At 34.3% G+C, this 27,104-nt stretch overlaps 1 protein-coding gene across 1 annotated transcript in view; it reads right to left on the bottom strand.

Moving 5' to 3' along the window:
- Positions 1-27,104, bottom strand: part of LOC149806280 (uncharacterized) — a 386,203-nt gene that overhangs the window by 255,580 nt on the left and 103,519 nt on the right. Inside the window, exons 15-19 of the mRNA XM_089935557.1 lie at positions 19,158-19,373; positions 14,037-14,167; positions 11,634-11,833; positions 5,627-5,757; positions 1,521-1,748 (exon numbers count right to left, since the gene is read on the bottom strand). Coding sequence (XP_089791683.1) covers positions 1,521-1,748; positions 5,627-5,757; positions 11,634-11,833; positions 14,037-14,167; positions 19,158-19,373 — 906 coding nt within the window. The remainder of the gene's footprint in view (positions 1-1,520; positions 1,749-5,626; positions 5,758-11,633; positions 11,834-14,036; positions 14,168-19,157; positions 19,374-27,104) is intronic.

Here is a 27,104-nt window from a genome sequence, read left to right as displayed (position 1 = left end):
TTCTATCTCTCACAAAGCTGTCCTGACAAGAGCCTGGCATGACCATGGTTGTTTGAGAAGATTTAGTTGGACATAATCTTCCAGTGTAGCCTATCACAAGATCCAGTCAATCATTGACCTCAGAATTGCTACATTAGAGAGGATCATTCAAAATTAGCTTGCAATTCTGACATATTATTTTCATTATTAATCTGGTATTAAGACAATGGGGAGGGTGTGCAAATGCTAATAACCATATTGACAGTGGCGCAAGTTTCTAGGTTCAGAACTGATGAAACAAAGGTGGACTATTTGTCGTTCCACTATGAAACAAAAAGGTCATTCAACAGATGCCCCCAAAGTGCACAAATTAATGAAAAACTGATGGAATACGTGACCATTCCATATAGATAACTTTACCCTTCCTGGAGAACATTGGCTAGGACACTGAGTGTGTTGGGAATGTGTCTGATTTGTACATTGATCTGAAATTAGCAGTATCAGTAAAGAAACTGTCAAAGCAACATGTACAGGTCAGGCAATTTGGTGCCCAACCCCATTTTAGGATAGTTTTCAGTTCAAGGTTGATGTAAAGAATCTGTGCCCCAGGACCTCCTTTGCTACTGACTCTATAAAAGTCCAGCAACAAGTGGGCTCCCCAACCATACATACTGTTTTATGTACATACTGTCGCTTCTGGCTGGGGCTTCTCTAGAGAATTCCTGTCATAAGCAAACTCACTGACACAAGAAAGATGGTACTTGATTCATGATATTGACATGAAAGCAGGCATCTGTGAGATCAAGAGTTCCTTCAGCTGGAGAGTTCCATACTTCTCACTATATCTATTTTGAACCTCAGCAGAAAAAGGAATTCATAGAGGTGACTCAGGTGTATGACTGGTCTCAACCTGCCATTGGCCTTTTTGGTAAGGAACAGTCATGAATAGAGAACTATTGTGTTTTTCTTGTACACCCTCCATTGCCCATTTGTCTGCGAGCAACTGTACCTCCTGCCGAAGAATATCATCCTTCTCCCAATCTGACATCACATCAATTAGAAGAGAAGAGAAAGAAAGAGGAGGGGCCAATAAATGAAATCTGAAGCCTCTCTGAAATGATTTGGATTACCCATTCATTTTGCAGAAACAGGCAGAAATGGGTTTTCATGCCCTCACTGGGTGGACAGATGGATCATTAGAAGGACAAAAATAGATCATTTGATGGATAGATGGACCACTGGATGGATAGATGGACCAATGGATGGACAGACAGACCACTGGATGGAAAATGTGACTGAAGAAGATTAGTTTTGAATCTTAATGCAGAGCACTAATTGAAATTTGGCACCTTTAGATTTACTGATTGTACTTCATGGGAAAAGCTAGGGTAGAACCATTTATTCTTTAGTACTCTATATATCATAGCATATTCACTAACTGAAGTCAAAGCTGGTACCTGTACTAGTAGTCTTAGCTTCTTGCCCACTAAGCATTTGCTGTACATTTTTCATAAGAGAAAAATTCCATGAAGGATACTTACATGATGGACACTGTTTGATATATATTGTTGAATCATTAGAAGGAGTCAATGTGAAAGTCCTTTCTCTATAATGAACGCAATTTCCATTCAGAAATGCAGCTGCTCCACAAGTTACATTCTGCAGACAAAGATCAACACATTTTGTTGAGTTGACTGAAGGTACATGGGTATAGTTCTCACCACCAAAGGTATTTATTTTCATGTCCATCAGGCAGCGCTCATCTTGAACTTTAAATAAAGAACAGTAATTTAATCATTATATAGCACTAAAAAACTAAGTTCTGAGTGGCATCAATAATGTATATAGTATAATTTATATATATATATATATATATATATATATATATATATATATATATATATTATACTATATACATTATTATATATTACAAAGTAAACAACACCAACATGTAAAAATTACTTTCTAAATAAATCTTTTTTAAAACCAGATGTTAGGTTAAGATTTCTAGTTTTTATGACCTGGATTAGAAGACCTTTACTATTTCATATTTTAAATACATTACACCCAACAATTAAATTTACATTAAATGTGTCTATAACTAAAGTATTTTTGGACATAGAAGACATGAAAAATTAAAGTACCATAAATAATACCACTAATGTTCATCAATATTATTTATGTCATCCAAAGCCATGTAAAGACGGAATACCATATAGTCAAGCAAAAAGTATCTCATATAATTTGATTCACAACAATGTAAAATCAGAGACAATGCCAAAGATATCATTCCTTTTGTTTTTGAAAATAATCAAAGTTCATGTAAGTAGTATATGGGGACAATATGGCAACAATGGAACCTTAATGGGGGGGTGCACTTTGGCGACAGCAGGAATTTAATATGGGAATGGCACCTGGGGGTCAATGGGAATAGAACACTGGTAATGTGGTGGGGTTTACAGGGTCAAAACTATTTATAGGGTGAAATGCATTTATAGTGATAAAGGTTGATAGGGGCAAATATAGACATACATAGACATACAGAAACAAGCAAATACACATCCAAACAAAGAAGATAGAAACATACAGAAAAGAGGACAGAGATGTTCAAAGAAAGACTCACAGACAGAATAGAGACTCCAAAAAGAAAAGTCTATTGTATGGGTACAAAACATTTATTCAAATGTATACATGGGTTATCGGACCTGTGTTTTGGCCTAAGCACTATCCATTTAATACATAAAATCTGAACAAGAAACAAACCTATTTACGAGTTATTTAGTTCTTGGAGGTACAACATATGCCATATGAATGGTTACTTTTCCATCGGTGATATCAATTTTTTTTCTCATCATCTGCACATTTTCAATAGCTCTCAAAAGTTTGGAAGAAGTTAATTTTGCACACATACTAAACCTGAGACATACAGGAGTGTTCAAACTGTTGTGATACATAGATAGGCTCTAACGACCTCAATCTTTGACTTGGCACTCATGTTTGAGTTCCTCTAACAGTGAGTCAAATAAAATCATAATGAAACCTGCTGCTTCCTCAGGTGGAATGTCAGACGTGAAGTCTTTAAATTTCACAGTGTAGGTTTAAGTTGTCCTAAATTTTCTTGAAGTCACTGTCTGAGTCATTTGGATGCTGAAATACTTCTTGAAATCTATTGAATCCTTTTCCTTCTTGGACACACTTTGCTGTGATGGTATGGTGGTGAAAGAGGTCAATGATGTTTTGTTCCTTCTCTTTTTTCATCTGCGTAGAGTGATTCATCTTTCTCTGCATTCTTCCTTGCAACAAAGTGTCATTCTTGGAAGTCATCCCTTTTTTATAATGGTTGATATCAGCGTGTCCATAAGGTAAAGTCCTGTAGTCTGGAAGTCACACTGGTTGCACATAGTTTTCCATGGTGTTAGTAAATAAACAGCTAAGATGTGGTACTGCATTGATGATGTGATTGTGAGGCACAGCATCACACTCAAGTGTCTCATTGGACTTGAGTATCTGGGTTGATACTTGCTGTGTCGAGTGATTCATATTTCTAGCTTGGTGTTTGTAGTCCCAATGAAGTGTCAGTCTTGGAAGTTTTTCCCTTTCTGTGCTGACCAATATCGGCATGTCAGTATGATAAAGTGAAGTTGCTGGGAAGTTGCACTTGCACTTGCTTCTGGTATACAATTTGATACACTTTTTCCAAGGGTTGACTGATCATTTGGTGTGTTGGTAAATGTACAATCTTGTGCGGTTCATAGGTCGTCACTCTGAAATCTCTATTCTCTACAGACTGCAACGCTTCTTTCAGCATGCTAAAGTTCACCACTAGACTGGTGTGATGATTTAGAATAAATCCTTTCACTTTACACTCAGTTGGTCCTGGTATTCACAGCCATCATTTTTTGGACTGCCAAAACTTAGAATCTTGCCATCAGGGTGCTCATCTGTCCAGGCTCTTAAATGGCCTCTTTTGATTTCAGGGTGATAGTGACCAAGGCGATTGATGTAGATGCAACTGTCCGTCTGTCCGTGTCAAAATACAGCACATATCTCCAAACTGGTGTAAAGCTTCATACAATTTTAAATGAGCATGGGTTGTCATATAGGCAGCAATGATGACATTTCCAAACTACAGATCTTCTTCACAACTGACCAGGGTCAAGTCTTAATGAATGATATCCATGTGTTTCATGTATTTGGTTTTGTTGTGAATCATCTGAAAGTAGCGGGAAGGTTCTGTCAAATATGCCATTTTGGTAAACACAGCCACTGTGCCATTTTTCCCAACAAGCAATTTAACATCACTTTAGCAAACAATTGCCTTCTTTCATTTTTCTCAATGTGGTCTATAGTGATGCCTTCCAGTTCAAAGTATTTCTCTTGGTCTTCAGGAGTTTTCATGTACATGTACACTTGTAACTTTGATCTTAGGGGATATTTTGCAATTTTATAATGGCAGATTTTAATTCTTCGGGGCATAAAAATGATAGAAATATATCTCTACTATAGCTGTAAAATTAGACATTTGAATATAAAACATATGCATATGGAAACATGTAACATTTTCATGTCTTCTTTAATCTCCTCTCACAAGCCATTTTCAAGGCCATCTGTACATGAACATAAATCTTTTGTCTCAAAATACATCTCATACATGTAAAATACATCACATGAATTTTAGAAATGGTAGAAAAAGACCCTTATTTATAATAGTCCTTTAAAAGTGTAAAATAAACCACAAAAATACAGATTAATTTATTAAAGCCCATTTCTGTCTCCAATAAATGAATCTAATAAACAATGATAGGGCATATTGTTTTATTCAGCTGTTGTTTCCCATTGTCAATATGGCATTGCATCCACAATTCCTTCAAATTATTTATTACAGTTCCAGAATAATATAGTCCAAATAATTTGCACTTTCTATTTCCAATGAACAGTCCAAACAAATGGTTTTCCTTTCAAAAAATATCTAAGTATAAAACCTGAAATATGTCTGCATACTTTCATCAGGAACTAAAGGTGTGAATGACTCCTGAAATCAGAATGGAACTGAATGCTTTACTTTCGCTTATATATACACCGTGTATTGCGACTTTACTTCACAATAGACCCTATGTGACAACATACACTATTGATTTTTGACAAATTAATTCACATGACCTCATGGAACCAATGGGAAACCACATAATTATTCTTGAAACTTCCATATCACATCAGTCACTGAGAAACTATGACATAGGCACCATTTTAAGTCTTTTTATTTAAGATTATTATTACTAACTGTCAACACATACGTAAACACCTATTTATAGGGCCTATGCAATTTGTGTTCTTAACTGATTCACATCATATACACAATTTCTATTAAAAAATAAGTCGTTTACAAATATGAATAAAAATTACGTAAATTAAAAAAATAACCTATACAAGGAGTTACAAAAAATATAGATATCCATAACAATCTACAAAAGCAGAGAATTCCCTACCTTGATAGTGTAAGTGTCCATGCCCTTTTGGTTTAATGCAAAGGTTGTGTGCATGTGTATGTATGTATGCATTTATGTATGTATGTATGTATGTATGTATGTATGTATGTATGTATATATAAAGCAAACTTGATAATGTTCATTTTGCAAAGACATTTTACCTAGTTTACAGGAGCAGCTGGCTGAGCCTTCCTTTTCTTGGCATGACCCATTGTTTGTACATGGATTGGTGACAACATTACACACAGGAAGTCCTGTCTCACATGTCACACCCTTAGTGTTGCCTGGGCACCTGGAGCATGATGAAATAAAATAAGCCATTGGATGAGACAATAAATTTATTAGATCACTATTTCATTGAAAATCAACAGTATTGCTGGTCAGTGTAATTTGTTCTGAAATGGAATATGCCTTTAAAACTGTTATAAATAATACTAAATTGATTATCTTAAATCCATTTAGATTAACCCAATGTGATACAGCCTACCTGGATGTTTGTATCACCAAACTCCATCCAGACTGACAAATCAAATTCTACCTTGAGTGACAGACTAAACTCTACCCAGACTGATTGATCTAACTCCAACCCAAGTGACAGACTAAACTCTACCCAGTCTGACTGATCTAACTCCACCCTAAGTGACAGACTAAACTCAACCCAGACTGACAGATCAAATTCCACCCTGAGTGACAGACTAAACTCCCCCTAGACTGACTGATCTAACTCCAACCCAAGTGACAGACTAAACTCTACTCAGTCTGACTGATCTAACTCCAACCCAAGTGACAGACTAAACTCTACCCAGTCTGACTGATCTAACTCCAACCCAAGTGACAGACTAAACTCTACCCAGTCTGACTGATCTAACTCCAACCAGAGTGACAGACTAAACTCCACCCAGACTGACAGATCAAATTCCACCCTGACTGACAGACTAAACTCGACCCAGACTCACTGATCTAACTCCACCCTGAGTGACAGACTAAACTCCCTCCAGACTGACTGATCTAACTCCACCCTGAGTGACAGACTAACTCTACCCAGACTGACTGATCTAACTCCACCCCAAGTGACAGACTAAACTCCACCCAGACACACCAGTTAGACTTGTCATACCCATGCTTTCTGAAGAAATAATACATTAAAAAATATTACTTGGCAATTTCCTTGATTTAAGGAAAACTTTCACTACCGGATCATTACTCATGTTAACAGATATTGCTAAATTCAGTAAAATAAATCACTTACCATTGTTACTAAGCAATCAAACTACTTAATTTTCAAGCATGAATTACATATATGTTTTGCTTTAAAAAGATAGTCTACTTGAAACAGTAAATGAAATTACTTGACAGCTGTTTAAGCTTGACTTTTCAAGTTTTACAAACTGATTACTGGCTTTTATTTAAAACTAACTCTGACATTTTTACATGGATAACTTAAAAAACTCAGAACAATGCAGTGTCCTAGCATGCTGAATGTACATATGCAGCCATACTAAATTTACATTGATATACATGACAAGGAAAATGTAAGCAATACTGCATTTGTAATTTACATTGATATACATGACAAGGAAAATGTAAGCAATACTGCATTTGTAATTTACATTGATATACATGACAAGGAAAATGTAAGCAATACTGCATTTGTAATTTACATTGATATACATGACAAGGAAAATGTAAGCAATACTGCATTTGTAATTTACATTGATATACATGACAAGGAAAATGTAAGCAATACTGCATTTGTAATTTACATTGATATACATGACAAGGGAAAATTAAGCAATACTGCATTTGTAATTTACATTGATATACATGACAAGGAAAATGTAAGCAATACTGCATTTGTAATTTACATTGATATACATGACAAGGGAAAATTAAGCAATACTGCATTTGTAATTTACATTGATATACATGACATGGAAAAATTAAGCAATACTGCATGTTTGTGTGCTGCATTTATAATTTCAGTTTTCAAGTTTCTAATGTCTTCCCTTCTTGACATGAGAATTTCCAGATCTATAACTACAGAATAATATTTGACTGAGGTCATCTCTGATGCTATTGTTTGAGTTTTTTTCCTTAGGAATTTATATTTTACCTTAATAATAGTAATAATAATAATAATAATAATGCTGCTTTATTTTTAGAGGGAGACTCATTAGTCAAGGACTATTCTCCCTTGAGGCCTTCTTAAGGAGAGTATAACAATGCACATTATATGAAAGCAATACTATCTGAAAGTTGTTCAGTAAGCTTATTAGGTCTATTCCATGATCATTGGTATTTTGTTTTCAAAGATTCACATTTTGTTACAACTTGGTTTTTTCAGACTTTAAACATGTAATTTCTATATGCAATAATCAATTTTCCTTCGACCAGGTTGTTTTGTTTTCCTCCTGAAGAAATTGGATGCTATAATCTACTGTTCTGACTGCCATATCCTAGTTACTTTCCAGCCTAGATACAATTAGTGAAGGGGGCCTGAACCAGGCTTTCCGGGAGTTTTCTCAGATTGATTGGTGTAGCACTGCTAATTTCTACGTCTGAATTTCCAATTGTGAAATTTGTATTTGATCACCACTTAAATGAAAATTATCACCACTTGATGCAATGGAAGACTGGTCTGGGGTGCTACAAATCTGAAATTTACTTTAGTTAATAACATATTCACTATCACAGGTTATGGAAAAAAAATTCTTGAGCAATGGCCTCCCAGTGGGTGACTAGCTCTACCAATCAGATGTAAGATCATGAATTAATAATATAAGCATCAGAATTTGATCAAAGCAGGACCAGAAAGGTAGAATCCTAAGTTGTAACAAGATTAACTAGATATAAGATAACGTCATTAATATGAATCCATCTCATTCAATATTGAACTAGTATAATGATTTAACAAAATCATAAAAATCTGTGATGAGTTCAATTCAAAGTTTGATTGCAAATGGACCATACATATGGATTCTAAAGTGGCAACAAGCAATTGTTAATGAACACGCAAATGATGATGCACAACAGATGCATGGTCATCTGAGAAACTCACTAGGTCTTTATGCACAGGTGAGCTAAAAAGCCATTGGAATAGTTGCACTAACAAGATTGTGTCATAAACTGCATTAGGATACATGATAAAAAATGGCAATTACTTTAATTAGCCTTGCAGGAGCAAGAATGGATCTATGGATATGGGCATCTTCAGGTGATGACCATTATATTTACCTAGTTTCATGGAAATCCATTAAAATCTGATGGACAGAAGAATGGACGGAAGGAAATACACAAAGAATATATATAACCTCAGTCTCAGAGGTGGAGGTGTCAAAAAAGGGCAGAGGTCTTCCAAAAATAGAGGTTGTGATTTGTCAACATGTATATCTCCTAATGATGATCATCCTACATGTGTACTGAGTCTCACAGCAATCAAATAACAAGACTCCTAATGATGATCATCCTACACATGTACTGAGTCTCACAGCAATCAAATAACAAGACTCCTAATGATGATCATCCTACATGTGTACTGAGCCTCACAGCAATCAAATAACAAGAGTCCCTTGGATGATCATCCTGCATGTGTACTGAGTCTCACAGCAATCAAATAACAAGACTCCTAATGATCATCATCCTACATGTGTACTGAGTCTCACAGCAATCAAATAACAAGACTCCTAATGATGATCATCCTACATGTGTACTGAGTCTCACGGCAATCAAATAACAAGACTCCTAATGATGATCATCCTACATGTGTACTGAGTCTCACAGCAATCAAATAACAAGACTCCTAATGATGATCATCCTACACGTGTACTGAGTCTCACAGCAATCAAATAACAAGACTCCTAATGATAATCATCCTACATGTGTACTGAGTCTCACAGCAATCAAATAACAAGACTCCTAATGATGATCATCCTACACGTGTACTGAGTCTCACAGCAATCAAATAACAAGACTCCTAATGATGATCATCCTACACGTGTACTGAGTCTCACAGCAATCAAATAACAAGAGTCCCTTGGATGATCATCCTGCATGTGTACTGAGTCTCACAGCAATCAAATAACAAGACTCCTAATGATGATCATCCTACATGTGTACTGAGTCTCACAGCAATTAAATAATAATAATAATAATAATAATAATAATAATAATGACCTTATTTAAAGAGGGTAACACAATTAGCTAAGGACTAATCTACCTTGAGGCCCTCATACAAAGGAATTTATTTATTTTAGCTGCATCTCTGAAGCCACCAGATATACTGGGTTTGGAAGAAGGAAATAGAGTGGGCATTTCTAATCTCAACTGGAATACTATTCCAGAGCAGAGTTCCAGAGTATTGGAAACTTTTTTTAAATAACTACTTATTTGGTTTGGGAATTTTATACTGTTTGATAGACATGGATCACAGGTGGGGAGTATTACCAGGTAGCCTATACTGGAATAGTGATTGTAAATATTCAGGAGCACTATTCTGAGATATCCTGTACATTAATTTGGCTTTTCTCAAACAGATTCAGTCTTTAATAGGTAATAATTTTAACCAACCAGCTAAATTTTCCTTGCTTTCTTTCGGACTGATATTAGCACAAATGCTCTTTTTTGAAGATGTGCCAGCTTTGCTATGTTTTTATCATTTGAATTACCCCATACTGTACTACAGTAGTCCAAATAGGGTTGTATGTAACTGTTATAAAATAGTTTTCTGTGCCTTTCAGGGAGAAAATGTCTTATCCTACTGAGAAGTCATAAACTTGAATTGACTATTTGTTTACTGATATGTTTGATATGTTCAGCCCATGATAGGTTATTATCTACCAGAACACCAAATAGTCTATCAAGACAGACCATTTGCAAATTTGTATCCTTCCATGTCAGACATAGTTCATCACTATCAAGATTTGTCCTTGTTTGCCATGTTGAGATAAGTAATATTTTAGTTTTGCTAGTATTTATCACCATGTTGTTGCATGTGCACCAGTTGTCCAGTTTGTTTAGAGCATTCTGTAAAGAAATTTCAAGTTCATGCTTTGTGTTTTGGATGTCTGACAATGTTGTGTCATCTGCATAGAGATCTGTAGATGATATTGGGTCCTTTAGTAAAAGTGGTAGGTCTTTATTAAATAAAATGAATAGTAATGGACCCAGAACTGAGCCTTGTGGTACTGCATATCTAATTGTTCCAGGTTCAGACAGAACATTATTTATATAAACATGTTGTGTTCTCTCACTTAAGTAAGAAGTAAACCATCTAATTGTGCTTTCATCACATTGGCAAATTTTCAGTTTCTTCAAAAGGATTTCATGATCCACCATGTCAGAAACTTTCCTAAAATTTTGCAAATACAGATCCTATTATTCTACCTTGGTCAAGTGCTTGAAGCCATTTATTAGTTAGGGAGATCAAGGCAGTTTCACAGGAATGGTTCTGTCTAAAGCCTGATTGATTAGGGTGTAGCAGCAAGTATTTGGTTAAATATGACAGGAATGAGTCATGGACATGTTTTTCAATCAATTTTGACAAGTTTGGTAGTATTGAGATTGGTTGGTAGTTATCAACAAGACTCCCTTGAAAGGACTGATGCTCTAATGACTCCAGTAAGTCAAGATAAGACCATTTCTTTTGTATAAACTGCCAAGTGTTGAAATCATCTCTGATATTCTTGAGTGGCCATATTTTCATACCGGATATGAGATTCTAATTAGTTTAATAACACAAACTAGAAATCATTAGATGACTTTTTGTGAAAACCCCATGCTAACATTCAATTTCATTCCAAATGTGTAGTGATCCTTTGTCCCATCCAGCTGCAAGTCTAACGGGCTAATATTTCTTTAAAAAAATAATGGGAACATAAAGATTTGTCAGTATGTGTATCTTAAAAATGTGACAATATGCACCATGTTTCACAGTAATCCATAAAATAATACATTTCCAACTGTTGGAATAGCTACTATAAAAACAAGGACAATAACTCTGCAGAAACTAATGAAGCAAAATGATTTATCAAAATCTGCCTCTTCAGATTATGACCATAATAATTACTGAGTTTTGAGGAAAAGGGCAATAACTCTAAAACAAATTGTAATGAAGTTATTTATTGATATGCGATGTACAGATGCACAAAGTCTATTTCAGTGCAAATTTACCTGCAAAAGAATGTATCCTCCATGCTGTAGCAAGGTGCGTTATTTTTACATGGCATGCTGCTACACTGATTAGTTGGCAGACTACAATCTTTCCCTCCCCAGCCCACAGTGTCACTGCAGTTACACTGGTAATCATTGACAAGGTCTGTACAGACTCCACCATGTTGACAAGGATAGCTGGCACAGTCATTTATATTTACCTAAAGAAACAAGAAACAGACCAGGAAGTGTCATCTACTGCAGTTACTATGGTGATTATTGAGAAGGCCTGTACACACTCCACTACACATAAATGGATAGAGTGGCATCAATAATTACCTTTTAGAAATCAGGGACAAAAAACAAAATACATACAGTGTGTCAGATCAGTTACACTAGTTACAATATTATACACAGAGTCTGTACACAATCCCCACCAAGCTGACAGGAATATAGCTGGCACAGTTATTAATATCAACCTACTGAAACAAAAAATTAATTCAGCAATCATACTTTTTTGTTCTAACAGGAATAATGGTTTGATTATGGTACATTATTGAATTTGAACAAATCTGACAGCTGAACATGGACATTGTCCTTGTTACAAGCATAATCTTCCTATCTGCCATATACATTTGACAGAACTGAAGTTTTTATGCAATAAAATTATGTCCCATTGTCAATTAACTCTGACCTTGGTGTCTGACCTTAAGGTATAAAATTAGACAATTACAGGTCTCTTAGTATCAAGGGCAACATATCTACATATTAGAGTGAAGTTATGTTTAAAAAATTCTGTGGAAATCATTTTACAGGGGAACTTGATAGAGCATGCTTTGTTATAACATGAAATTGGCTAATAACATGAACATTAAAAAGCCCCTTTTTTCTTTCTTATCTCCTGACTGCACTGCTACTCAAAACATCTGTCATGCTGACAAAGTGACAGTAGGAAATAATTCACTAAGTGTCAGAAACCAACTGCTCTCAGCTAATGAAAACATTTTGCTGTCAATAATTATACAGCAATGTCAAATTGTTTATTGCTACTGTTGGTACAATTGTACATTGAAAAAGTCATTTTACAAAGTGGTGCATGCTGAAAACAAAACACAGATGAAATTTCTATTTTAGGAACTCAACCACATAACCATGATCTTTTGTCTCTAAAATTAGAATTTTGGCATCTACAAGGTTCATACAGTTCCAAAAAGTACATTTTTAAAGACTATTAAAAGAGTTTTTAAGGGACCTCCAACAATTTTCAATATTTGTTTTCTTGTGGAAACTGAAGTTTTGAAATGTTACTTTACTGATCACAGCATGAATGGAAGAAGAAAACAAATGTGCAACTAACAAATGGAAAGGGACACTACTCCATCTTGTAAAATCCCATGCTGTGTGTCATTTGATCGAGTAATTTTATCCCATTTTAATTATATATTTATTATTCTAGGAAAATATATCTTAAATTTTTTTTTAAATTCTGAATTTAGAAAGTGATTGAGTTTCTTCATTTTTGACATCTTGTATTCAATTAATGTCAAGGAGTTTTTCAACAAATTTAAGGATTTCTCAAGGATAAAATCAATTTTCAAAATTCCAGGAATACACAAGGCAATGTTTCAAATATGAACATTTGTCAAAGTTGTATGAACCATGATCCACCTTATTCCAGGTACAAGCCATCTGTAAAGTTCATTCCACGTCTGTGATTAACAGAAGTAAATTTATTGTGCAGAATTAATTTTTCTTCCTCTGTCAGTGACCTTAACCTTTGACAGCAAAATCAATAGACTTCTTCCTTCATGGTTCAAAGCAGACACTTCATTAGGAAATTTAAGCACTTTCTGGAAATTTTCCAAGTATTTTTTAATGGTTTTAAATATTTATCATTAGTCCTTGAGTTGTAAAATCTCAATAAGGAAACATAATACTATGTGATGCCTTCAGATTTTCATATAGGATATGTAACTTGCTTCAGGAGAGGACATACACAAAATGGTACTCGATAGTCTCTCCTCACTAGAACCACCACATCTAAAATGACAAGTTGTGTTTTTCTCCTCTTTTACACTACGATGAAATCTTTTTGGTCCTTGGAACTCAGTATAATTACAGTAACCATGTTATAAAAAGCCAAGACTAATCAGTACTTCATCTTTAGACACCCTATGATGTTACAACAAGCCAAGACTAACCAATACTTACTTTATCTTTAGACACCCTACCATGTTATAATAAGCCAAGACTAATCGATACTTACTTCATCTTTAGACACCATATCATGTTATTACAATGCAAGACTAATTAATACTTCATCTTTAGACACCATATCATGCTATTACATTGCAAGACTAATACTTCATCTTTAGACACCGTACCATGTTATGCAATCATTAGGGCAAGGTCATACATCCTTACCTCACAGTTCTTGCCTGAATAACCCGGTTTACAAGTACAGTTGTAATCATCCACTAGATCCACACAGCTGGAAGATCCATTGCTTGTACAGTTGCCCACACAGTCATTAATGTTGCTCTCACAAGTTGTGCCTGTAAAAGAGATTGCGAATGTGTTTTTAATTACCAGTCTTTAATTAAAAACCTTTAAAGTAACAATTGAGAATGTATTTTCAATTACCAGTCTTTAATTAAAAACCTTTAAAGTAACAACTGAGAATGCATTTTTAATTACCAGTCTTTAATTAAAAACTTTACAAGAGATTGTGAATGCATTTTAATTAATTAAAAACCTTACAAGAGATTGTGAATGCATTTTCAATTACCAGTTTTTAATTAAAAACCTAAAAAGATATGGTGAATGTGTGTTTTTAATTACCAGTCTTTAAATAAAAACCTTTAAAGTAACAATTGAGAATGCATTTTCAATTACCAGTCTTTAATTAAATACCTTTAAAGTAACAACTGAGAATGCATTTTTAATTACCAGACTTTAATTAAAAATCTTACAAGAGATTGTGAATGCATTTTCAATTACCAGCCTTTAATTAAAAACTTTACAAGAGATTAGTTCTTCTGTAGATTCCTTTCCATCATCTATGACTGTTATAAAGTTCCAAATGTAGTCATTAATGAGAATAAATAATTTGAACTGCAAGGCTTTCAGAACAAGAATCCGTCAAAGTGGCTGATGACTGACCAATGTCCAGTTTTCTGAGTCCCTCAAAAGCTATGATGATCTACTGGTTCAAACAAATTATGATAAGATTATTACCATTATCATTTATGACAAACAAGACATTGTAAGAAGTCATTAATCTGTGAATTTCATGGCAATCCTCTATTTAGTTTAGAAGGAGTATCACTAATAAATGTCTGCTGTGGTTGGACAGATGAAGAGTAAATGACAGAAAATAGGCCATCCTATAAGCACTACTGATATATGATGAGTAGAGCTAAAAATAAAGTATACGGATCAAAAAGAGAAGTTGATGGCACATTTTTTCTAATTTCAATACTCTGACATTTAATTAGACAGCAATCTTTGTATGCTGCTTTTTAAAAAATGATTATCATATTGAGGCTGCCATGAAACAGTTACTGATGAAGGATGAAATTTACATCACATTCAGATGCAGTACAAAATTTTTAAAAAATAATAATTAGAGGAAAGGCTTAGTACCATGGCACGTTAAGTCAAAGTTGGTCAAATTCTATTTGATGGTGTTTTCAGATGAAATTGTAGCCATAAACAAACTGAAATATGTACAAAAGGTGACATCTTTACAGAATGCCACAATAACTCAGCTGGTCAAGCATCTGACTTGTAATCAAAGACTGCAGGTTCAATACCTGCACATGCCAAACCAGGTGGCTGCCTTAGAGTGTCTCTGAGAAAGGCATGAAAATAGCCAATAGTGTGGTTTAAATGCCATTACAACCAACAAAAACTGAAACAGAACAAGACCAACTGTACAGGTGCATCCTTTCTGACAAGAGTTACTCTGGCAGTCATTAGTACTGTGCTGACATATGAATCTACTGTGTCCAGCAGTATATTTCTCAATGACCAGACCTAAGAAGACTAAGAATCCTAAATAAGTTATTGCAAATTAGCAACTTTCTGGAGAAGGAGATTGTGAAGTAAGCAGTCAAATGCATTCCACAAATCCATCAAAACAGCTGCAGCATATTTTTTTCAGTCTAGGGCTAAATGCAAATCTTTTAGTAGTCAAATTAGTCTGTAGTTTGACAGCTGAAGCCCATTTTGAAAGCAGAAAGGTTTGAGTGTAAGATATTGTACAAGTAATTAGTGATCCTGTCACAGGTAACTCTTTCAAAAGGTTTTGATATACACTATAGTTAGGATATAGTTTGATACAGTTAGATTTGTTTATCAAGTATATTGCTTTTCATGTATGCCTGGACCACCTGGGCTTCCTTGAGTCTTGTTGGGAAAATGTTATGGTCAAGACAGTCTAAGGGAGTGGTTATAGGAAAGATCAGTGACTGAGTTCCAAGTTTTAAACATTTCTGTGAAATGATATCTGTCCCAGCTGCCTTTTTAATGCTAATATTCGTTATGACTTTTGCTGTAAATTCTTTGGTGACTCTATGTTCCTAAAATATGTAAAAGAAAAGAGTGAGAAGCAACAAGCTTTGTAAAATTCAGCAAATATTTTATTTTCCTAGAAAACAAAGTGAAAATATAAAAAGAAATGAAACTTACTGTATTGCTAATTAATTTCCAAATAATCCTAGATTTACAGCCAAAGTAATAATAATTCAAGTTCTGAATCAACAATAATTCAAGTTCTGAATCAACTTTGTTTGAAATCAAAATTAAATCCAATACTGGAAGTGTCGATGTGTCTGTGGTGGGCCATGTTGTGGTGATATACCAACAGTCTTTTGTTGGATCACAATAATACAGTCCAAGCATTAAATCCTTATTTGAAATTTCACTATTAAATCAAGTCTCAATTTTCAAAAATGCTATTTTGAGCACTTTGTATTTCCAGAGAAGAATTACTTGAATTAAATAATCTGAATAAATTCCAGCCAAAATGAAAACTGGACACAACAATAATACAACTGATTCTGCTAAGATCTTACAGCAAAAAAAATTAATTTCTAGAAAAACAAGATAATATAGTCCTCTACTAGACCTCAAGTAAAAATTCCTAAAAAAATAATGTTACCTAATTGAAAGTTTCTTTTAGAAAATCTCCAAATGTTTACAAGATGAAATCTTAGTTATAATTAAAAGTCTATTACTAAAATAATAATATAAAATGTAGTAAACAACAGGTAGACCTGGTAATTCATGGGGAATTTCCAATGTTCTTGACTCAGATAGAGATAAACATGTTGTTTACAAAACCAAAATCAATGATTCAGGTCAGGTAGAAAATGAACTTGATTTTGGACAAAGTAAAAAATCCAACATACAATGTTACATTACCAATAACATATAATGAAATATAAATAAAAAATAAATAATAAACAATGCAAATTAAATATACATAACAGATGACATGACAGAATTCAAATATTTTTGACATGAAAGTTCTCTACCATTCAGTTGGGGACCTTCATTATAGCCAGTGTGCTCCTTTCACTTTGGCCATTGCCATATTTCTTGCATTCAAAACTTTGCTTTTCTCCTCAACTGTTGTCATTACTTTAATGTATTTAACTAGTATACCCATATACATCAAACCTGCTTCCTACTGTGTGTTTATCAGTATACTTAAATGTATTTAACTAGTATACCCATATACATCAGACCCGCTTCCTACTGTATGTTTATGGGGTATCAAATGTATCATAGTAATCCCAAGGATTTGACTTCTCCAGTTCCAGTTATCAGTTTCCCTATACACCTTGCATCAGCCCCTTGTGGATCCAGATAAAGGTATTGGTCACTCTTAAAAACCTTACAAACTCCCCCCAAGCCTCTCTTTCTGAGGTATTTGTACAGCTGGTGTAGTGTTTTGTAATGTGATTTGCCCTCATTAAGCTAAAGATTATTTTATAGGTACAATAAACTTTACATAAACCTTATGTCTTGTATATTGTTTACATTGGAGAAGTGGGAAGGGGGAGGGATTTGGGTTATTTAAATGTGTATTGGTCAGCCATTACACATGTAATTAGAATATAGGATTCACCAACCCTCAGGCAGTTGGAAGCCCCTGACTGTATTTAAAAACACAAAGCATCATGGATATAAAAAAGGCAACATATTTAGTAATTTCATTCATCAATATATAATCTCGAACCTGACTGCCACCATTAGGGTTGTTAAACACTGTGATCTTGTTCACATTTTAAACCAAAGAAGAGTTTTTTCCACTAATGTGTCTACCATATCTGCATGATCTAGTCCAGATATTTTAGAACAGCAGTGATGTTCTTCATCGTTTCCAATAAGTTCCAAATAATTACATAAATTTCCTTAACTCCAGGAGTTAAATACCTTTGAAATGATAGCCCTTTTTAATTTGGTCAACTTTCTTTTAGGAATAATAAAACTAGATATTGCACATTTTGGATACAGTTTTTTTATAGTTTCAATGTATGTGCAATAAAAAAAGGACCCTTCACTGATAATGAACTTTTCCAGGAACCAGAAAAGGAAAGTGAGTGGCTGGCTGTTTGCACTAAAAACTGTTTTGGATTGAGATGCTAACAAGATGACAGTGTTAGAGACAATTAGGGCAAAAGTTATAAATTAATAATGAAATTACCAAGTAATATGCATTTTTTTATATCCTTTATACTTTTCATTTTTAAAATTACAAGTGGTCTATAAACTGCTGAGAGGAGAAGGCAGACAAAATTTATAGAATCTTTTCACTTAAATTGATTTCTCTGCCATGAATTTTTTAAAATATAATTATAAACTGGGGATGGGGTTGGATGTAGACTGGGTGTGTATTTCTAGCACAGAAATATTACTTTTGTAACCAGTCATTAAAAAAACCCATTAAACAAATATATGTATGTTTGTAGGTATGTCCAATGTTTAAGGTTATTGTTATATCACCGTAATCAGCAAAATAGCTCCAGTGAACTAATGTTATCTTATTATGTAAATGCAATTTAATACTAAATGTGTATAGGACTATGCTGTAGTAATGTCTATACTTCCCATTATAGCCCTTGGCACACTGACTTGTGTGAAAAGGTAACCATCTATGCCTATGCTTACCATTATAGCCCTTGGCACACTGACATGTGTAGGAAAGGTGAGCATCTATGCCTATACTTACCATTATAGCCCTCAGCACACTGACATGTGTCGGAAAGGTCACCATCTATGCCTACATTTACCATTATAGCCCTTGGCACGCTGACATGTGTAGGAAAGGTGACCATCTATGCCTACACATACCATTATAGCCCTTGGCACACTGACATGTGTAGGAAAGGTGACCATCTATACCTACACTTACCATTATAGCCCTTGGCACACTGACATGTGTAGGAAAGGTGACCATCTATGCCTATACTTACCATTATAGCCCTTAGCACACTGACATGTGTAGGAAAAGTTACCATCTATGCCTACACTTACCATTATAGCCCTTGGCACACTGACATGTGTAGGAAAGGTAACCATCGATACAGATGCCTCCATTCTGACATGGGTTACTCAGGCAGTCATCAATGCTGTGTTGACATGTAAATCCAGTGAATCCCGCTTTACACATACAGCGGCCATTATTACATGTACCATTGTTAGTACATGTTATGTTTCTACAGCTGTCTATGAGTTGACACTCAGAATCAACTAAAAAACAGGTTATACATAGTTATTGGTCAATGTTATACAACAATATATATCAATAAACAATAGGACTAATATTTTCAAGACCAAAGAAATATGTGTCAATTTCAGTGTTATGTTTATTAACAATGACTCTTGTCCTTCATTAAAACATAAAGTTACCACACTGCATAATATACACTCCAGTAGACATTAGTTATATTTGTATTTCAAGTCTGTATAGTAATAACCTACATGTTTTATTTGGTAAATCATAAAAATCAATTTTAAAGGGGCTTGAGAACATTGTAATTAAAGATGCCAATGGGTACCCAGGTACTCGGGTACCCGCTGGTTGATAATAACCCGGGTAATAAAATGAGCAACCAGGTAACCATTAAAAAAAAAGATGTTTTCCAAGTTCAGATCGAAACACAGAATAATGATTACAGTTTGAGGTTCGTGTCTTGTGCACATTTATTTATCATCACAGGGGCTCATATGGCTGCTTACAATTTACTTGTCATACATGTACTATATAATAAAACAATACTGTCTGGTGTGACCTATTTGAGAATCAATGCTGATATTTCAAGCTTGACTGTCCTAATTTCATGCCTGTCCATGGTTCATGTGCCATTTTTCTCGCAACTGAAACCCACTTGTTTTGAGATAACAGTGACAGCAAGAACTGATTAGGAAATATTCAATGAAATAAAATTTAAATATGTACTATAATTGAAATTAAAGAAAATACGATAGAAATGTCTGGCTTAACTAATGCCATTTTTGCCTCAAGTTTGTGGCCAAGGAGCGAGTGTTAGCTTTTCATGTTAAGGCTGCTGTTCACATGTTTGTTTATTTGACCTTTTTTATTAGTGTGAAACCCAAGTGATATTTTTTTGTCAGGCAAAGGCATCACAAAAATTTGGTTACCATAACATTCACTTCTTATACCATATTGTTAGGAAAAAAATATTTAAATATAAAGGAAAAAAATCTTTTATATGTAATAACATTGAGAGAAAAAAATCAAATAAAAATTCACCACATGTGTAAATGTAATTTTTGCATGAATTTTACATGAAACAGTTCCAAGAAAACAAACGGGTTTCTTGAATTTGAAACCACTTTCCAAGATTCATTATATTTTGATGCTACATACATAGCAGACCAGTCTAAATTGAAAACAAATGGTGCCAAATATCATTCTAAAAAAATATATAAAAAACCAGGATGGATCAATGTGACTGATGGATGTTATATAACTGAAAAATGTTAGAGGAGAGGAATTTTGTACTGGACTGTCATTAAGGAACGAACCATGGCAGATTGAGGATAATACAACAATCATCATTTGTGGACTTTACAACAACTCACAAAAGTTACTGTAGACATGTAGACAAGTTAAAGTGAGTGATATGCATACATAATTTATCAATTTCTTTTGTGTCTATACTCGTGTACTAATTACTAATTGATATTTGTGTCTATACTCTTGTTCTAACTACTAACTGACATTTGTGTCTATACTCTTATACTAACTACTAATTGACATTTGTGTCTATACTCTTATACTAACTACTAATTGATATTTGTGTCTATACTCTTGTGCTAATTACTAATTTGTATTTGTGTCTATGCTCTTGTACTAACTACTGATTGATATTTTTGAACAAAAATTTAACTGCAGATCCAGGTAAGAAGCAAAATTAAATGTACAATTTTCATAGTTTTCTGTAGTTATGGCCTGTCATATATAGATTGCTCTATTTATGCTCAGATTACACTTTTTGCCAATTATAATAATTAGTAATAAATTAAGCTTATACCTCTCTTGGGAGTTTGCATGTGTGAAACTACAACAAAGCAGTTCACATTCACATTGAATACAATTTCCCTTTGATTGGGTAACTGATCATTAGGACTGAAAGGTACCCGGTAAAATGTTCCCAAAATTTTGACATCTCTTATTGTCATGTAAAAGAAAATTCAATTCAAAAGATGTTATTGTGTTTAGTATGCAATCTTATCTTTATAAATTTGTTTAGGTTGCCTAGGAAATAAAAATGTATAGCAAAATCAAAAATAGTGATTGTTTAGAAGTATCCAGTTGTACATAAAAATTTAAATTTCTATTCTTCTCATGAGATGGAATTTTGACTAATGATTTTCTCATGAGACAGAATTCTGATTAATGATTTTCTCATGAGATGGACTTTTTATTAATGATCTTCTCATGAGATGGAATTTTTATTACCGATCTTCTCATGAGATGGAATTTTTATTAATGATTTTTGTATGATATGGAATTTTGATTAATGATCTTCTCATGAGATGGAATTTTGATTAATGATGTTCGTGTGAGATGGAATTTTGATTAATGATGTTCTCATGAGATGGAATTTTGATTAATGATGTTCTCATGATATGGAATTTTTATTATGCTCTTCTCATGATATGGAATTTTGATTAATTATGTTCTCATGATATGGAATTTTTATTAATGCTCTTCTCATGATATGGAATTTTGATTAATGATCTTCTCATGATATGGAATTTTGATTAATGCTCTTCTCATGATATGGAATTTTGATTAATGATGTTCTCATGATATGGAATTTTTATTAATGCTCTTCTCATGATATGGAATTTTGATTAATGATGTTCTCATGAGATGGAATTTTGATTAATGATGTTCTCATGAGATGGAATTTTGATTAATGCTCTTCTCATGATATGGAATTTTGATTAATGATCTTCTCATGAGATGGAATTTTGATTAATGATCTTCTCATGAGATGGAGTTTTTATTAATGATGTTCTCATGAGATGGAATTTTGATTAATGATCTTCTCATGAGATGGAATTTTGATTAATGATGTTCTCATGATATGGAATTTTGATTAATGATCTTCTCATGCGATGGAATTTTTATTAATGACTTTCTCATGAGATGGAATTTTGATTAATTATCTTCTCATGAGATGGAAATTTTATTAATGATTTTCTCATGAGATGGAATTTTTATTCATGATGTATGCTGAAGTAAACATTTTAATACATGCTTAATATATCAGATGATAAATACTTGAAAACCATTGTTTTGTCATTTTTTTAATGATTAATTACAATTTTACATTATTACCATTCAAAACATTGACAAACTGTTGATTTTTTTAAAAAATATTTACAATTATGCATTCATTATCATGACAATAAGCATATCTGAGGAAAATGGTGGACAGAAACAATGCCTGGAGACATGCTGAGTTAGGTTTGCTGATTGGTTAACTGATTAGAATGGTGGTAAGACAATTGTTGCTTCACTGACTTGTATGAGATGGATTCAATAACATATTTGTATTTCACAAGACACCAATTACTACTGCATCCTTGTCAGTAAAAGTTTTCAAATAAGAGTTCAGAAAAAAACTGATCCATAGTACTACTTTTTGTGGAGAACTTTTATTTTATTCCCATATCTATGGATCAATATCTAAACATTAGACAGTTTCTTTCTGAAATCAGGATTACTTTCAAGATGATTTCTTTATATGTACATCTATAAAAGTAATTTAGTAGTAGATGTCCCTCATTATAACATGGTTGTTGGCTTCATAACCAAGTTATGTACTGAAACATGATACACTGAGAATAGCATAATATACCAAACCATGATATATTGAGAATAGCATACTATAACAAACCATGATACAATGAGAATAGCATAATATACCAAACCTTGATACATTAAGAACAGTATAATATACCAAGTTGTAATATTTTGAGAATGGCATAATATACCAAACCATGATACATTAAGAATAGCATAATATACCAAACCATGACACACTGAGAACAGCATAATATACCAAATTGTGATATTTTGAAATGGCATAATATACCAAGCCATGATACATTGAGAATAGCATAATATGCCATTTCATGATACACTGAGAATACTCTAATATACCAAACCATAGTACAATAAGAATAACAAAATATACCAAACCATGATATAAAGAGAATAGCATAATATACCAAGTCATGATACAATGAGACGATTGCCACAGTGTACATACCAGATCATTAAATCCATGTTTGAGATGAAAATGTTGACAGGAATTTGGTCTTACGGTCTTTCATTTTAATCCAAGAATTGATAATGGATAAACACTACCATCATATTTTATAAAATTTTGATTGTTCAAAACTCTCTGTGATTCAAAAGGCAAATAAAACATATTATTTCACTAAAACATCTGACAGTATTACAAAAAAGAACCCTAGAAAACTCTGGAAAACTTCTAATGACTTGAGGTAAATCTGTCAATAACCTGTCATTTACATGTATTAGTGATGAAAGGCAAATCTGTCAATAACCTGTCATTTACATGTATTAGTGATGAAAGGCAAATCTGTCAATAACCTGCCATTTACATGCATTAGTGATGAAAGGCAAATCTGTCAATAACCTGCCATTTACATGTATTAGTGATGAAAGGCAAATCTGTCAATAACCTGCCATTTACATGTATTAGTGATGAAAGGCAAATCTGTCAATAACCTGTCATTTACATGTATTAGTGACGAAAGGCAAATCTGTCAATAACCTGCCATTTACATGTATTAGTGATGAAAGGCAAATCTGTCAATCACCTGTCATTTACATGTATTAGTGATGAAAGGCAAATCTGTCATTTACATGTATTAGTGATACAAATGGTGATATTAAGCAAGAACCTCTTGAAATTGCAAATACACTCAATGATTAATTTGTGAATATAAATGGAAAACAAGTGGATCTCATAGCTCATCAAAGATTCTCCAGTTATGAATTAAATAAACACATTTCTTCAAATCTAGCAAAGAAGAGTGCTTCAAATCCCTAAAATAAGCCTTGAATTCATTTTAAACAAATTACTCCAACTTGATGTCACAACAGCAAGAGGTCTAGATAATATAAGTGCTAAATTCCTAAAACTCTCATCTCAGTTGATTGCACCCTCACTAATGTATATCTTCAATCTAAGTATTTCCACAGGTATTTTTCCAAACAGGCTATAAATGGCAAATAAGAAGGGAGATCTTTCTGATAAAGATAACTATAATAGACCTATATCAGTTTTATCATCACTTTCAAAGATATTAAAAAGACATGTTTGTAATGAATTTAGAAACTACCTGGAATTATTTAATTTGTTAGATTCATGACAATCAAGCTTCTGTGAAGGTCATTCATGCCATGCTACACTAACTAGAATGGTGGATGATTGGTTAACAGCAATAGAACAAGCAAACCGTGTAAACACATCATTTCTTGACCTTACAAAGGCTTTTTACCTTGTAAATCACAAAATCTTGCTGGAAAAGCTCAGCCTATATCAAGTTAACCATGAGAGCTTAACTTGGTTTTGCTCCTATCTTGAAGGCAGACAACAACAAGTTTCTTTTTTAATTAAACTTTCAGATAAGAAACTGCTAAGTCAGGTTTATCCACAAGGATCAATTCTTGGACCATTACTCTTACTGCTGTACATCAATGATTTACAAAAGAACATTGAGCTATCCACCACCAACATGTTCGCAGATCATATGACATTATATAACATTTGTTCAACAGGCCATGAGATTAGCATTAGATTAAATTAAGTGTTGTGAACACAAAGGTGTAAAGATAAATGTAGCCAAATCAAAAGCCTAATCATAGATAGTCGAGCCAGAGTAAAAGCTGAAAAAAGTTATTTCAAAGAACAGAGAAAGATGTTCTACGATGAATATATCATGTAACACCTAGAATATTGTTGTTCTATCTGGGTTAATCGTGGTACAGAAAATCAGGAAAGATTTGAAATTTAAAAAATGAGCAGCTAGAGTTATTCTGGATGCTGATTTCAATACAGTCAAAAAATGTTTTTATAACCCTAAAGTGGTTTCAGCAGAGAGCAATTTCAGAAGGGTTCATAAGACTATAAATCCTTACATGGTTTAGATCCTGATTACCTTAAATGTAATTTTTAATTTGTAAAAAATGTACATATGTATGAACTAAGATCAATCTCAAACAACAAGTTATATTTAACTAAACCAAATTCTGAGTTTTATAAGAGTTTAGCTTTTACTAGAGCCAAACTATGGAATTCCATACCACCTCATATCAAGTCGGCTGACACATGCCAAGTTTTTAAAAAGCTTCTTAGTCAACATCTACAGAAACAATCATTTGTATGATTTTGTTTCATTCAGTACTACGTTTTACAACATTGTTATCATGTACTCACCTGTAATGTTTAACACGTGTTCGCTACTACTATTTGCATGAATCCTGTATATACTCATTCTTGAAGCCGCATACATATTTTATTGTAGCAGTAGATCAATTGAAATGTTTCTAAAAGACACCTCATCTGGTAAAAACTGTGCATTACATATATGTTTTATCTGGACAAATGTCACTATAAAAGTCTCAAAGAAGGATGTGAGGAATGTGGACATGATTTCCAGGGCATTTTGGTAGAAGAATGTGAGGAGTGTGGGCATGATGTCGAGGGCAGTGTGGTAGAAGGATGTGAGGAATGTGTACATGACATGCAGGTCAGTGTGGTAGAAGGATGTGAGGAGTGTGGACATGATGTCCATGCCAGTGTGGTAGAAGGATGTGAGGAGTGTGGGCATGATGTCGAGGGCAGTGTGGTAGAAGGATGTGAGGAATGTGTACATGACATGCAGGTCAGTGTGGTAGAAGGATGTGAGGAGTGTGGACATGATGTCCATGGCAGTGTGGGAAAAGGATGTGAGGAGATTGGACATGACTTCCAGGGCATTGTGGTAGAAGAATGTGAGGAATATGGACATGATGTCCAGGGCAGTGTGGTAAAAGGATGTGAGGAGTGTGGACGTGATGTCCATGGCAGTGTGGTAGAAGGATGTGAGGAGTGTGGACATGACTTCCAGGGCATTGTGGTAAAAGGATGTGAGGAGTGTGGACGTGATGTCCATGGCAGTGTGGTAGAAGGATGTGAGGAGTGTGGACATGACTTCCAGGGCATTGTGGTAGAAGAATGTGAGGAATATGGACATGATGTCCAGGGCAGTGTGGTAGAAGAATGTGAGGAATATGGACATGACATCCATGGCAGTGTGGTAAAAGGATGTGAGGAGTGTGGACGTGATGTCCATGGCAGTGTGCTAAAAGGATGTGAGGAGTGTGGACATGACATCTAGGATAGTGTGGTAGAAGAATGTGAGGAATATGGACATAAGGTCCAGGGCATTGTGGAAGAAGGATGTGAGGAGTGTGGACATGATGTTCAGGACAGTGTGGTTGAAGGATGTGAGGAGTGTGGACATGACATCTAGGATAGTGTGGTAGAAGGATGTGAGGAATATGGACATAAGGTCCAGGACATAAGGTCCAGGGCAGTGTGGTAGAAGGATGTGAGGAGTGTGGACATGACTTCCAGGGCAGTGTGGCAGAAGGATGTGAGGAGTGTGGACATGATGTCCAGGGCAGTGTGGTAGAAGGATGTGAGGAGTGTGGACATGATGTTCAGGACAGTGTGGTAGAAGGATGTGAGGAATATGGACATAAGGTCCAGGACATAAGGTCCAGGGCAGTGTGGTAGAAGGATGTGAGGAGTGTGGACATGACTTCCAGGGCAGTGTGGCAGAAGGATGTGAGGAGTGTGGACATGATGTCCAGGGCAGTGTGGTAGAAGGATGTGAGGAGTGTAGACATGATGTCCAGGGCAG

This window comes from Sinohyriopsis cumingii, chromosome 2, assembly GCF_028554795.1.
Source record: "Sinohyriopsis cumingii isolate HCF-2022 chromosome 2, ASM2855479v2, whole genome shotgun sequence".
NCBI classification, from domain to species: Eukaryota; Metazoa; Mollusca; class Bivalvia; order Unionida; family Unionidae; genus Sinohyriopsis; species Sinohyriopsis cumingii.
Note: the sequence above shows the minus strand (reverse complement) of the source record. Positions and strands in the feature narration are given on the sequence as shown.